We start from the raw sequence: 16,649 nt of genomic DNA, 5'->3' as shown, positions 1-16,649 counted from the left end.
AAAACTCGGATTGACCACATTGTGGGCCGCGCTTTCACGGGCTTCTTGCGCAGGTATGAAACAGGTTCTTGGCGTTTCCTCAAGCAGGTAGTGTCGTTGCCGAGGACCACTTTCAGAGTTTGTTGTTCGTTGCGGCGGTGGTAACAGCGGTTCATACACGTATCACTAACATGAGCCGGAGTTGAAGACACTTCCGTTAAATTTTCGCGTGTTTTTGGTGTTTATTGGTGTTGTTGTGTGTAAATCCCCCTATTTATTTAAAATGCCGTGCTCTGCAGTCACTTTGAGTTTGGCCACGATCACTTCCATCATCGCCGTCGCCTTGTTGGCCATCGCTTTTGCCACAGATAATTGGCTTTACATAGAAGTTAAGAGGACTAATATACAGGTGAGAAGCGATTTTCGCATTAGCGCCAACGCGTTTCGTAAGCGAGGAATTCTCAGTAATTACGTCAAGGTAATTATCGGCGCAGCTCGGATTTAGTAAAGTGACTTATTTTGAGGCGCCTTAATTAGGTGCTTAAGTACGGCGTTAGTCACTTTCTTAAGACAAAGAACGTCGCGCTGGGTTTACCGTTACTTACTGTTATTATTTAAATGGCAAATACCAGCTAAATGGCGAGGAATGTTTAAATTTGGTACCGTTTTCATAAATGAACAGTGTTTCATTAAAAGCCGTGACGGCGATTGGTAATTTTTAATTGGCCCACGTTCCAAAGCTTGACTGAGTAAGCTCTGGTTAAAGGCGTATGACTAAAAGTAATCTTGCAACGAGGTCCAGAGAGATTCGTTTTCGAGTCAGAAGGAAACAATTTGTTTGTAATTTGTCAAAACAAATTTTTGTGTGTGAGGGTCGGGACCTTGACTATCGATTTACATACTCGTGCTAAGTCAGCTTTTTTTGAGTTCCGCTGATTGGTCTTCCGTAATGCATCAGCTATTTGGAGTGACCTTCAAGGTCTTTATTGCTGGTGTTGTGTGGATTTCCGTCGATTTGTTTTGTCTCGGTAATTTCAAATGTATTGACAATTTGCAGTTCAAATAGGTGTAAAACGCAAAAAACCAAATTTGTTTTGTTTTTGGCACTTTATTTTGGGTTGTATAGAAATAACAAATAGCACGAAATTAGGTACACTTCGTTTATTTTTTGTGAGTGACGTTTAACTAATTTAAAGTGTGACGATTAGCATCCTTATTAATGACGTTCTTAGTTCTATACTGAAAAAGTGAACGAATGATCGTTGTTTACTAATTAGTGTGACGTTACCGTAATGAACTAGCTGTGATTAACTTAATTAAAATAATTTTACTACGTATAATAAAACAATGGATAAGTAATGGTTGTTTGTGGGTTACGTAATTCTAGCAGTCAAATTTAGCTTCCCGTGACAATTGTGTATAAATTGATCGGAATTTTAAAGTCATTTCAAACAAAATTAATTGATGACAGGTGCTTTTCCCCAGAAAAACTAGCCACAGGTTTAGTATCCTGATAAAAATAAAAAATCATGTGACCTACACTCTCGACACGCTACAGCAGTCTCAAGATTATCTTTCAGGGCATCAAACTCTTCCTTTTTGTTCTTCACTAGCTCGGAAATAGGAAAGCTGGCAAAAAATTCCTATAATTGCTCAAAAAAACCAAATCAGTCATTCATCACCGAGAAAGCTCATACTACAAGAAACGTCAACAAAAATTTCGTTCCAAGTTTACACTAGGCAAAAATTAAAAGTTGGTCACCTGCTTATCTCCAGCCCGCATCATCACCTTTTCGTGTCAATTACGCAACATCTTCTACACGTATGATCTAATTGACTTTCTCTCAAAATTAATTACCACCCACTCTGGAATCTCGGCAAAAATCTCGGCTTACGCCTCCTAAAACTTACAAAATTCAACATTGTATGCAAATTCGTTCCGTAAAAGTCATCAAGATGCAAATAATATAAACAATAATTATCAGTGCGTGCACACCATAAATAATTGCGCCGTAAACAAGCGTTTTATGTCACTTTGAGTCCATTATAAAACGAGTTACAAAACTCACCGGAAAAAAAGTCGACGTAATGGTGGCAAATTGCAAGTGCACTGGTTGCTATTTATGCAAATAGCACGAGCCGAGGCTGGAAAAATGCAAAATTGAAAGAATTTGCACTTTCTAGAAGCTGGTTGCAAGGTTAATTGTTGTAATTTTAATTGTGGGTTGCGTATGGTGTGGAGAGATGAGCACAAAGAGGAAGATGAAATCGTGACCTTTCGGAGCCAGAATGCCACATTCTAGGAGTTCCTTTCGTGTTTGGACGTAAAAGTCAAAATTTAGGTCTGGGAGGCGTTTCCGGGAAGCCTTGACACTTGGAAAATGTGTTACATAATGTTTCGATTAGATAAACGAGAAAATTTCTTGTCTGGTTATAATCATCATTATTATTATTGGTTAGAAATTAAGTGAAGTGTAAGATGGATAAAGTTGGGTTTCTGCATCTTTTCGTCAACTGTTTCACTACTATACATTAAACTGGTCTTACTACTTTTTCCACTATTTCTCTTTTTATTTGTTTTTGTATTTGCTTTTTTCCTAGGAATGCTGTTCCCATCCAGTTAAACATTTGTGTTTTGTTGCTTTGTATTATTGTTCCCAAATATTTGTAATTTTGTACTTATTCTATTGTTTTTTGTGGTTTATCTTCATATTTATTTTTGATATCTCTCTATTTAAGATTTCTAAATTACTTTGCAGATTTTCTGCTGTTTTCCATGTTTTCAGTTTTTATTCGGTCAAACCCTTTTTCGATCTCTCCGGTGGTTTTTCTAATTTTGTTTTTCGTTTGGCTTCTGATAATTTTTCTTCTTGTATTGTTTCTATTTCTTGTGGTTCATTCTGCTCCTCATGTGCTTCCTTGTCATCTAGATCCATTTAACCCTTGTAAAAAGTTAATGACGTCATTTCAAAATTTTGCCGAAAAATCCTATCTAAAATATTGTGACTCCATGCTTGTAATTTATCAATGCATTCATGGTTTTTATAAATACCGCGTGATCAGAAATTACTGAGTCTGTTGGCAATCCTGGATTTTTAGTTGAAATTGGTATCATGATGTTTTCTGTAATGACCGGTTGTCGGCTGTCAATATTGACACATTGTTGACATTTTAAATTTATTTTTCTTGTAGATTTCGACTTGTACATGTTATTTTCGGTTTTATTTCTTTGAAAGTTCCAACAATTTTTCCAGAACGGATAAAATGGAATATGAGAATTTCCGAGATATTAAAAAAAATAATACATTTTTAAACCAGATTTTTTCAAGAATCTTAGTGAGAAATTATCAATACGTTATGTTCTCGAATAAGCTTGTCGAAATGCATTTCTCAAAATTTTTTGAGGATTTTTAGGCAAGTTTTCAAAAATCTGATTTTTTTGAGGATTTTTGACCCTTGTTAGTTAATATTACGTACCCTTTTTGGAAATTTGAAGATAAAAAAAGCATTTTCAAACCGATTTTTTTTTTAAACTTTGATCCAAGACTATCAGCAGGTTATGTTCTCGAATAAGCTCCCCGAAATGTATTTCCAAAATTTTTTGAAGTTTTTCAAAATTTTAAACACTGACTTAAAATTATCAAAAAATTTTAGGAAATACGTGTGAATTATTTAAAGTTTTCTGTAATTTCCGGTTGTCAGTTGTCAAGATTGACAGATTGTTGACATTTTTATTTTTTGCAAAATGTGTCCAAGACATAACCTAAATTTATCGCATATCACCATTGACATATCTGTCACTCAATTACTTCCGTTATACCAACATAAACGCAAGAAAAAATCACGTTTTTGTTTAAAAAATACTCCCAAAATTTCTGGTCAAGTATTATGGTCTACAGTTGTAATTGATCAAAATGCTTTTAAATTTTTTAGAATTGCATATATAGAGTGGCTCAAAACAATTTTCGACTTGTATATGTTATTTTCGGCTTTATTTCTTCGAATATTCCAACAACTTTTCCAGAACGTATAAAATGGAAAGTAAGAATTTCAGAGAGCTTGTCGAAGTATATTTCTCAAATTTTTTTGAGGATTTTTAGGCAACTTTTTAAAAATCTCAATTTTTCAACAGTTTTTTTCGCCGTTTTTGGTTAATATAACGCACAGTTTTTGGAGCTTTCAAGATATTAAAAAAATATCATTTTCAAACTAAATTTTTCGAAAATCTTACTCCGGAACTATCAAATTTCAATATATATATATCAATATTCTCACATAAGCGCGTCGAAATTTATGCCTTTATCAAATTTTTTTGAGGATTTTGAAGCAACTTTTGAAAAATCAATTTTTCAACGAATTTTTTTTTACCGTTTTTGGTTAATATAACATACAGTTTTTGGAGCTTTCAAGATATTAAAAAAATGTCATTTTCAAATAAAATTTTTGAGAATTTTCAAGCAATTTTTCAAAAATATCAAATTTTCAACGGATTTTTTGACCCTTTTTGGAACTTTCAAGATAAAAAAAAATCATTTTCAAACCGATTTTTTCAAAAACTATCAGCAGGTTATGTTCTCGAATAAGCTCCTCGAAATGTATTTTCAAAATTTTACGGGGATTTTTCAAAGATCTCAATTGGGGAAATTGAATTCAGTTGTCAAGATTGACAGATTGTTGACATTTTTAATTTGCAAAATGTATCCAAAACATAACCTAAATTTATCGCACATCACAATTGAGGTATCTGTCACACGGTTACTTTCGTTATACCAAGATAAACGCAAGAAAAGGTCACGTTTTTGTTTAAAAAATACTCCCAACATTTCTGATCAAGCGGTATTATGGTCTAGAGTTGTGGTTGACCAAAATACTTTTGAATTTTTTAGAATTGCTTATATAGAGTGGCTCAAAATGAATTTTGGAATTATTGTTATTGTTATTAGTATTACGCAGTACATATTACTCCTTCAACTTCTGAAATTATCTAAAGTTATTTTCTTGTAGATTTCGACTTGTATATGCTATTTTCGGTTTTATTTCTTCGAAAATTCCCACAACTCTTCCAGAACGTATAAAATGGAAAATGAGAATTTCGGAGAGCTTGTCGAAGTATATTTCTCAAAATCTTTTGAGGATTTTTAGGCAACTTTTCAAAAATCTCAATTTTTCAACAGTTTTTTTGACCGTTTTTGGTTAATATAACGCACAGTTTTTGGAGCTTTCAAGATATTAAAAAAATCATTTTCAAACAAAATTTTTCGAAACTCTTACTCCGGAACTATCAACACATTATATTCTCAAATAAGCGCGTCGAAATTTATGCCTTTATCAAGTTTTTTTGAGGATTTTGAAGCAACTTTTCAAAAATCAATTTTTCAACGAATTTTTTTACCGTTTTTGGTTAATATAACATACAGTTTTTGGAGCTTTCAAGATATTAAAAAAGTTTCATTTTCAAATAAAATTTTTCGAAAATCTTAGTACGGAACCTTTAACATACTATGTTCTCGAATAAGCTCGTCGAAATTTATGTTTTTATCAAATTTTTAGTTAGCAATTATTCAAAAATATCAAATTTTCAACGGATTTTTTGACCCTTTTTGGAACTTTCAAGATAAAAAAAAAACATTTTCAAACCGATTTTTTCAAAAACTATCAGCAGGTTATGTTCTCGAATAAGCTCCTCGAAATGTATTTCCAAAATTTTTTGGGGATTTTTCAAAGATCTCAATTGGGGAAATTGAATTCAGTTGTCAAGATTGACAGATTGTTGACATTTTTAATTTGCAAAATGTATCCAAAACATAACCTAAATTTATCGCACATCACAATTGATGTATCTGTCACACAATTACTTCCGTTCTACCAACATAAACGCAACAAAAGGTCATATTTTTGTTAAAAAACTAGTGCCAACAGACTCAGTCATTTTTGATCACGCGGTAGACACAGGATGACTCAAAATAATTAATGAGGCAATCTATTTTATTGAAAATTTTATAACTTTGGTGCAATTTTTTTTTTAATACCCTGAACGTGCTCGCTGCGCTCGTATTATAAGCATTCTTTTATTTTAATTTAGTTTCAGAAATATTTAAGAAAGAGTTTTAGCGAAGTTGTTTATTCAATTGTAATAATAATAACAGATCTCTAGATTTTGAGAAAACCCTTGGAAAATTACCGTAGCGAGCACGTTTTGGTTTCCGCAACTTTTGAAATCACAATTGTTTTTAAATATCTGTTAGTGACAGTTTTTCGGCCATTGTCTTTAACTTTTTTTCATATCGTTTTTATTCTACCAACGTTTCTCCCAACTAGTTGGGCTTCTTCAGGGTCTGTAATATCAACAATGTATTTTTTTTTTTGGGTGACGAAACAACTTACTTTGAAAAACTAATGAAGTCGGGATAGCAATGAAACAGTTGCCAATCTTACAAATGTGAATATCTGAAAAATTGACGTAAAAGTAACTAAAACATTTGACATTTTAAAACAATGAAAATATGATAAAACTACAATGGGGATGTCGATTTTTTCTGACATTTATTAAGATTCTCTGTTTTGTAGACGATAAATACCTACATTTTTTGATAATTTAGCTTCACAGGGACAAGTGAATTATTTCTAGTAATATCTAGTCATTTTTGATAAAAATTCTCACTCAAAGGAATCATAAATTTTTTGGCCCGATTTTTTTTAACATATATACGGTTCTTAAATTTTATAATTTTTCGAAGAATGTCTGTTCGCCTGTAGTTCAGGACATTGGATCAAATTTTTTATGTGGAATTTATAGACTAATTCTAAGTAGGAGGTGCTGAGACTTTTTGTGAGGCCAAATCAACATGTCTTGAATGATAACCATAATCATCCTAACCTCAATTTTTATGACAGGACATCTTGATATAATACCAAAAATCTCGCTACACAATGTTGTCGGTTGTCTAGTTTTTTAATTTTCCAACTTATAATAAATTTTTCTAAGAACTTTTTTCATAGACGCATATCATTTCAGAGAAGACAGATACGGATTTGATTCCAAGGATGACTTCATTACAAATCATGTTGCTCGCATCATCCAAGTCAAGCTTACCATCACCTTGGAAATTCAAGTGACGTCACGCAGTAGCCCTACGTCACAATATGTCACGAGTGACAATTATATCAAATTCGTAACTTCAGAAACCGTGTATTGGAAACAATGGCACTGAAGCAGCATTGTTTACCTCTAAACTTGCCAGTTTCAATTCTTTGCACGATCTCCACAACCATGGGAAATCTATCGAGGACTTTCCTCGCCTCATTAGCAATTCCGACGCCCGTAATTTTGCAGAAAATGCGTGGATTTGATTGTTTTTATGTAAAATTATTCATCGCACACCTGTTGTAGCTGCGAAGGTGTCATAACTTGTTCACATTAATGGCTTATTTTCATTGATGCTTCCGAAACGAGGCCACATAAATAATGACCCACAATACTTTTCGTAGAGGTTCATGCACTCGACGAGATGAAAGTTGGATGAACGGAAAGTTAATAGGGAATGTTTACATCTAATGGACAATATTCAAATGATTAAGTGCGTTTTGGAGAAACTTATTTTTGTTTATTAATGCAAGCAAGCAGCGGAGAAACTAAGTGTAGCATGAAAAACGAAACATACTGTTGACGAAGAAGAGAAAGAACCTCGATGCATTTTCTCGGCTTGTGCTCATTTCCCGGCCTAACCCACTGTAGTCAACCGCGTCCACTATACAATTTCCGCGCTCATTTTTTTTGCGTTTGTTTTTGTTTTACTGGGTGGACCAGTTAACGAGAAATAGATCAAGAGTGCAAATTTCGGCTAGATTAATATGCAGGGTTAACAAACTTGTGTGTCACACTGAACGGTTTTATTGACTTAATTAGCCGAAATAATGTCACTAATAATAATTCTGAATTATATTTTGGTACAGTTAGGATCGCACTCCTTGCGCACACAAGGAAAGGAATGTTGTTGTGTTGCGTTCAAAAATTGTGGTAACAATGCCCAGCCCATGTCATGTTGCGAATGCCACAGATTGCGTAACAATAATTACTGCATGATGCATATTTATTCTTATGGGTATACATAACAAATGTCTACGGTACGGGTGCCTGTATTGGTGCAGAAATTGCGGATATGTGTCCTGATTGAGGAAGTTGTTGCGGTCAAGGACCTGGATGCACGTGCGTGTTATCCTGTTTGTTGGATGGAGATAACTTGCGGTTTTCAGGATGTGTGTAGGGGGACATAAATATGTAAGCGATGGATATCTGGAAGTTTAAAAAAAAATTAAAGTGTATGCAGATGGGTTGTGAGTACGTCTTGAGAGAAAGATTCGGCGATAGTGACGTAATATGGTGATTGGTATCTCGTGGGTTTTGGCATTGTTTCTCGCATCTATAAATTATTATGACTACTTGTCTGATTTCTTGAAGCTTATCCTTCCTAGAAATCGGTGAACTTACTGATGCTTGATGTAGTTCAAGCGCGTAGGATATTAATTGTATAACGTCCATTGTGAACGCAAAAATAGAAAAAAAGGATGACTTAAAGTAGGCCAGTGTAATGTGTTTAGCGGTTAGAAAATAAAAAATAGTGCTGACAACTACAAGATCAAGATAGGGACGAACCTTGTCAATCTAAGCAATTTTTTATAGTCAGTTATGCCGGCGTTGACATAAAATGCTTTGAAGGTGAAGTGACAGTTGACTTAATTTAATTACAAAATGAGTTGCCGAAATATCGATGTCAATAATATTTGAAATTTACAATTACGTTTCTTTGTAATTTTTGATCACAATCAATAGTAAGTAATGACATTTTAATGATGATATGCAATATTTTTGCGTCACGAGCTATAACTAAAGGAAGTATTGTAACAGTGCCATTTTGATGTCAGATTTCCTGTTTTGTTGAAGGATATGAAAATGCGTATTTCCGTTTTCACCTGTCTATTGGAAGTCTTCTGAAGATGTAGTTCCGAAACGACGATATAATTTATTTGATTACGTCAGTTAGAAAATTAGAAAATATGACCTTTGTTTTTTTATATCATAAAGTTGACGACGTGATCTCAAAGAACTGTCATTTAAATGTGTATAAAAAAATCCATCGTGTGATATAATTCCGGTTTTGAACTAGTGAATATTGGTAACACTTTTGCAGTGTTTATTTAGATACTGAGGATTATAGCAATAAACACTTTACGAGTTTATTTGTTATTAAATCACCATTTTACGAAGTTTTAAAGTATGTCCAAATAAATTGCACGACCTACTAGATCATTTTTTTTTTCGATCATGTGGTATATCGATTACTTTGAAACGTATTTTTTCTGTTGATAACGTTACATTGTCAACAAAATAATTACGTAAACTAATCTCTCGAAAATTACTTCAAAACAAATTTGGTAAAGAAAATCTACGAAATAAGGTTTATCTTGAATTTTTTAACATTTTTAGAATAAAAAAGTAGGTAATTTTTTCAAAAAACGAAAGTTGAGGTCATTTCTGGCAAAACTGAATTATAATAATAATATTTTTTACGATTCATCACAATTGAGATCCAGACGGGTGGGTGGGGCTTATCTTTTGGCTTTTTTTTTACTTAATAATTTTAGTTATCTTTGAGCAACACGATCACTGAAGAATTACCATGTTTCCCATGGTAATTCTTGTAGAAAAGTACGGATTTTTCAGTTAAGCTCCGCCCCTCGGGCTCACGACGAACAAAGAAAGTCGTTACAATTGAGATAGGGTGGGTGGGCGGGGCTTATGTTTGCATTTTTTTTTCTTTTTAATGGACATTGTCTTCTCTTTACAACAAGAAACTGAAAATATATTTAAAATGATAAATTTTATCCCCCACACTTCTCTTGTCGTGAAAAGAAAACTACAAACATATATTAAGAAAAAAAAGGTGAAATATAAACCCCGCCCATCCACCCTTATCTCAATTGTGATAACTTTTTTATTCGTTGTGATCCGAAGGGCGGAGCTTCATTGCAAAATGTTTATTCTCTACAAGAAACTACCATATGAAACATGTTTTAAATAACATAAAAAAATAAGCCCCACCCACCCGCCCCAGTTTCAATTGTGATGAAGTTTTCATTGGTTATCAGACCGAGGGGCAGACTTTAATTGTAAAATCGATGTTTTTCGACAAAAATTTACTATTTTAAATATCTTGTCGTGGAAAGAAGATTATGTATATTCAGAAATGAAGGCAAAATTTAAAAATCATTAATATATAAACTGAAAGTACTGTATTTTTTACGATGTCTCTTAATAGATTTTATTTTTCACAGTCTTTGTTGTCAAAATGATCAACAAGTATTGTTTCAGTTGGTAGCAATGAATTTTGATTGAAATTGGTAGACCTGTCACTATCTTACTTCCTGTTAAGACTGGCATGATTGACAATTCGATTTAATTTACGTCAAAATTTGTTTTGATTATTAATATTAAAACGTCAAACATTTGAATTAGGTTTTGCAGTTACGCTCCGCCCCTCGGTCTGACAACGAATGGAAAATTCATCACGATTGAGATCGAAACGGATGGGTGGGGCTTATCTTTTGCTTTTTTTACTTTTTTACATCTAGTTTTCTTTGAGCAACACGATCAACATGTTTCCCATGGTAATTCTTGTAGAAAAGTACGGATTTTGCAGTTAAGCTCCGCCCCTCCGGCTCACGATGAACAAAGAAAAATCGTTACAATTGAGATAGGGTGGGTGGGCGGGGCTTATGTTTTGGAGTTTTTTTCTTTTTAATATACAGTCTTCTCTTCACAACAAGAAACTGAAAATATGTTTAAAATGGTAAATTTTGTCCCCCACACTTCTCTATAAATTTATCCTTTTAAACCTGTTTTCATTTTCTTGTCGTGAAAAGAAAACTACGTACATATATTAAGAAAAAAAAAGGTGAAATATAAACCCCGCCCACCCGCTCTCGTCTCAATTGTGATAACTTTTTCATTCGTTATGAGCCGAAGGGCGGAGCTTCATTACAAAATGCTTATTTCTCTACAAGAAACTACCATATGAAACATGTTTTTAAGTAACATGTTGGTGAAAGGAAACTTTATATGTTAAGAAAAAAAACGCCAAAATTAAGCCCCACCCACCCGCCCCAGGCTCAGTTGTGAAGAATTTTTCATTCGTTGTCAGGCCGAAGGGCAGGGTTTAATGTAGAATCGATGTTTTCCGAGAAGAATTTACCATTTTAAACACTGCGAGAGAAACACCTTGTGCAAGTATAAATATAACGAGTTTTCGACTCAAAAAAATCATCAAAAACGCATGTGTTTCATTAAACCAGACTGTTGTATATACATTGCTATTTGGCTGAGTTGTTGAAAAGCCGTAATTTTATTATACGAAAAAGTGAGGTTACAAATAGTCAAGGCTAACTTCATGACTTTTTCAATTGAATACCCGATATGTCCACACCAGGATAGTACCTACAAGTATGACGTTTCAAGTTTATTAATAAATTTACCTAAAATGCCACATGTGTGGCATTTAGTAATTTTTTTGAAATACGGCATGATCAACAAGTACTGCTTCAGTTGGTATCAATGAATTTTGGTTGAAATTAGTAGATATATCACTCCACCTTACTTTCTGTTGTCAAAATTGGCATGATTGACAGTGTCAAAATTTGTTATTAAAATGTCATATCCAAACTTGCTTAAAAATGGCATATTGACAAGCATTTGAATTATATTTGGCAAGAAAATTTTGTCAAACTTAGTTCGTTGTTTTTCGGACTTTCCGGAAAAAACGGGGGAAAACTGGAGTGAAAACGTCAAATTTTTTTAAATGTCAATCAGAAATGAGTAAATGACTGAATCTGTTGGCAATCCTGGATTTTTAGTTAAAACTGGTATCTTGATCTATAATTTCCAGTTGTCAGTATTTATCCAAAACACAACGTAAATTTATCGCATGTCACGATTGACATATCTGTCACATGATGACTTTTGTTATGCCAACGCAAGAAAAGTAAACTTTTTTTTATTTGCGTCAAAGTTTGTTCTTGATAATTATTAAAATGTCAGATAATCAAACTTCCTAGGGTTCTTAAAAGTGGCAAACATTTGAATCAGGTTTGACAATAGTAGCACAAGAAAATTCTCTCAGAATTGATTAATTGTATTGACAATTCAAACAGTAGTAGTACTTGTGGATCGGGCTGTATTTTTAAGTGGGGTGGTAGAAATACCATATAATCGAAAAAAACTTGTATGGTAGGCAGTGGGATTTATTTTTTAGATGTTGATGTTGTCAACTTCAATGCATTCCTTGTTCAGTTATGCTCAAATAACTGTCAAACAAAGGGTCAAATAATTGTCATATGAAGGATTAATAGCGTTGCCAACATCTTTATTTTAAAAATAAATTGCACGGCCTACTAGAGAAGTTATTTTTTCGATCATATTTGACTATTAATGATTGAAGCAAATTTTTGTGTTGGCAATTCTACATTATTGGCAGTAGTGCTAGTGTGTCAGTTTACAATTGTCAATTTTGACATCCACGCATCTAACAAACGTGTTGAGACGACAGTTGTTACTAACTTGGTCATAAATGTCAATTTGACAATCAGGTATGTAACATAAAATTTTAAATTTGTTGCCACCGTGAGAAAAAAATCACAAATATTAATTGTCACTCGGTATTTCACAATCGATATCACTAATAGGAATTTGAATTTGACATATATCTCCCATTTTTAAGGAAAACGCCATAGAACCTAACCTATAAACTTGACAATTTTACTTGAAGGGCATTTTTAAGCAAATTTCATTACTATTTTTGTGAACTTTTTGTTCATCATTTTGAACTTGTTCTTGGAACAAAGTTTTTTTTATCTGAAAATGATGACCAAACTGCGCCGCCATAGATTCTGGGAATAAACCAAACTGCGCCCCATAAAAATCCTAAAAAATGGGTCAAGGAGTTTAAACAAATACAAATGAAATAAATCATAGAGTTTATATTTTAGAAACATATTTGAACATTTGTAGCAACATTTTTTTAGTACTTTTATTTTTTGGAAGACGAAAAAATCTGATAAAGAATTGAAAAATATTTATAAGAGGTGTGTCATCAACTATGTCGAAAATTTAGTTATTTATTGGTGATTATATTTTATTTTATTACCACACACGTGACTACGACAGATGGCAGCTTTTAATAAAGAGGTTATCTTGCATGTCATACATTTAATGGTTTTATTTGATAGATTAAAAAATAATATATGTAATCAAAAAATGACACTCATTCTGGACCTAACAATATTACAATAAAATACATATTGTTCTCAATAATTTTAAACGAAAATTCTGATCTTTTAAGTAATCATAAATAAAATATTTTCTTGTAAATAAACTCTAAAGGTAAGTGTCCACTTGCGAGAAATCGCCTCAAAATCAGCCCTGGAGAGCTCCGAGTCCAGTCGAGTAAAGACGAAACACTGATCGGCTGATCTCGCCGCGAACTATATTCTCTCCAGTGGACAAGCCAAACTGCGTTTACTTGCGAGAGATACTGTCCGTGTGAACAAGCTTCGAATTGGGGAAGTATTCCCCGAGAGTAAGCAGTTCATCATAAATTATTTCTCGAGTAAAGCCGACTTATTTTACACGTTTATGATTCTATGCAAACAGTCGTGAAAAGGACTACGCAATTCGGCCAAATCTGATCGTTTACCTGACTTCAACATTTATACAGCGTTTTGAGATAGGTAACACATTTTTATGAAATTATTAAATACTAAAAAAAATGTAAAACGAAAATAAATGACTAAATTATGTTCATTTGTCGCAAATCTGAAGCAAGTAATGTGAAAAGTAGACTAGATTAACTTTTTTAATTTATAATTAAACATCATAGTTTGTATAAGTGATTCTGATTATACTTCATTATTATTATTATTATTTTGTTGTAGTACGAGATTAAACTATGCACAACGAAGTAAATTCATTTTTTATTATTCAAATAACGTTTTTAAATGAATTTTTAATAATAATTTACATATTAGGTACTACAAATGTATTGTTAAGTAGCATGAGTATTCAAAAATTAATATTTATTTTTATTTTCGGTGTTTATCCACAAGTGCTTTTATAAATTGATACCTGCCTCACCTGAAAATATAATTATTAGGGACAATAATTTTATAGATGTTTTTACACACTACAACATTGCATGTAATTGTCCTTTGATGAATCATAACCTGCCGGGATGATAATCTTCAGGTGCGGGTCGTATTAAGCGCTCTTACCAATCTAACCCGGGAGACAATTTACCTATACCCTTTTTGCTACCTGTTTTCCCAGCATTTACATTTCAGTTGAATTTCTTGAAAGAGGATTAACAAAAAGCTCATAAAATCATAAATTATTTGTCGGTCCAGCACAAATCGCTCGTTTCTCTCGCTAGTGTACCCGAGCAGTGGACAGGGTAGCAAATTTGCTAGAACTTGGGCTCTAGTTGGAAACCAAAGCTGTGCCTCTCTGGAGGTACTTTCACAATACGAACACGTTTCGAATTCGTACAGTTCTGTCCGCGAGTGGTGAGCTTTGCCATGGCCAAATTTGGATGGTCAAAAGACCAAACTGCAGAACTAATTGCACGATATGGAAAAAAAGGACTATAGAAACCGCGTAGCATACACTAAAATTATTTTCAACTATACAGAGTGTTCTGTTTTTGAGGCGTAATATTCAACGTACTTTTTTAAATAGAATGCCTAATTCTAATTTTCTAAAGAATTTTTGTAATGAAGCGGTTCACAAAAAAATCGCAATCGTATTAATTTTAAGATCTGTGTTATAATATTTTATGGGGAGGTAAACAAAAGTACGTGCTTTGCTATGGTATCAATTAAATTCATTTCTAATATGCTGAGTCTTTATAAAAACAAAACAAAAATATTAACAATTTTCAAACATCGTTATTTCCGTCAGCCCATTCTCTACTTTTACGTTTTCTCGACCTTTCATGACCCCTAGAGTACGAAAAAATAAGTCTCTAGTTTCCGTCTGTCTGTCTGTCCGTCTGTCTGCCGTCCCGATTTTTATTATACAGATAATCTCCAAAAGTACTGGGTCGATTCCAGATTTTTGGAAAAGAAAACATAAAACAACATTTTACAATTTAATTTTGATTCTTACAGCTGTTTTAAAGTTATGATAAGCATAATAAACTTTTAATCAAAATATATTTGCTTATCCCCTCCAAAAAATTGATAACGTCAGTTCAAAATTTTGCCGAATAATTTCCACCCGAAATGTGCAAAATATATATGATCAGTATAATACTTGTAATTTATTATTGTGTTCATATTTTTTCGATTTGCTTATACAGGGCGACTCAAAAAAAAATGAATGCGTGATTTTAGTTTCCTGAATAACACAAGAATTGCAAAACTGAATAGGTACTTTGAAATCTTCCAGACGTTTTAAGGTTATTGTAAGCGTGGTAACTTGTTAATCAAAACATATATGTTTATTCCCAACAAAAACTTGATGACGTCATCTCAAAATTTTTCAGAATAAATTCTATCCAAAGTGTGCAAAATATGTTGAGTTTTTAATTGTGATTTATCACTGCATTCATATTCATCTACTGTTATTTTTAGTATTATACTGCACCAATCCAAGTTGATATACGTGACCTTGCAAAAATGTTGATGACGTCATCACAAAATTGTGTAAAGAAAAAACTCAACTCGAAAATGTTAGATATGTTTCATAGTTCTTTCGGTGCGAGGGAAGTTCTGTCGAAACAACTTTCGACCAATTTTTTACATTTTTAAGAGATATGTGGAAAGAAGATTTTACGTAATATTAAATAAGAGTAATAATTGCAATGTTGATTTAATCAAAATCAACTCTACATTAAAATTATATGACATTATAATAGAGGGTGGGATCATATGAATGTGACAACCTGTGACACAGAAAAGAAAGGTCCAAAAACCCCAAAATGTACGTGACATAACCTATGGAGAACACCTTATTTTGTTCAATGATTTACATCATACTTTTACATATGTACCTGATACAAAAAAATCGTAATGTTACTATTACTCTTTCATGAATAGAAATAGCATCGTGCATTTGCGTATTTCTTAGCACAATTTTAGGTCCACATAATAATTTATGTCCTCTTACTACCTGTTTTCACAGCTGCAATATTTTACCGTATTTCGTGAAAAATAAATTAACAAAAGGCTCGTAAAATCATAAATTCTTTGTCGGTTCGAGTAAAGAGGGTCCATTTTCCTCGCAAGTGCAATTGTGTAGTGGACAGGGTTTTGAGAGCTTTGTCTGATCGACATCTATCGGCGAGCAAAATTTGCCAAAATATCCTCTCAAATCGACAAGCCCTTGAAAGTAACTCTCGCGAATTCTCGCCAAGTCACTCTCCAGTGGACACGTACCTTAACGCTTTTAATAATGGTAGTATTATGAAAGTACCTGAGAGTTCCCACACTCATAGTCATAATCAGACAATCGGGGCTTCTGTTGGTATCCGAATGGAGGGGAATCAGGTAAATCGGCGCAGTTTGATATTGCCCTCGGCAACGTTGCCATTTTTTATGACCGTACTTGGACGTTCAGAACATGT

The 16,649-nt window shown here is 33.1% G+C and overlaps 1 protein-coding gene across 2 annotated transcripts in view; it reads left to right on the top strand.

Moving 5' to 3' along the window:
• The first annotated feature begins 69 nt into the window (after positions 1–69).
• LOC135132908 (transmembrane protein 178B) overlaps positions 70–16,649 on the top strand; it is a 63,260-nt gene continuing 46,680 nt past the window's right edge. Inside the window, exon 1 of one of the 2 annotated variants that reach the window (XM_064061126.1) lies at positions 70–388. In XM_064061126.1, coding sequence (XP_063917196.1) covers positions 263–388 — 126 coding nt within the window. In that variant the 5' untranslated portion in view covers positions 70–262. The remainder of the gene's footprint in view (positions 389–16,649) is intronic. The other variant, XM_064061125.1, reaches the window with a different exon arrangement.

This window comes from Zophobas morio, unplaced genomic scaffold, assembly GCF_036711695.1.
Source record: "Zophobas morio isolate AGI-343-1 ecotype UQ-CSIRO unplaced genomic scaffold, CSIRO_AGI_Zmor_V1 ptg000021l, whole genome shotgun sequence".
Lineage (NCBI taxonomy): Eukaryota > Metazoa > Arthropoda > Insecta > Coleoptera > Tenebrionidae > Zophobas > Zophobas morio.
Note: the sequence above shows the minus strand (reverse complement) of the source record. Positions and strands in the feature narration are given on the sequence as shown.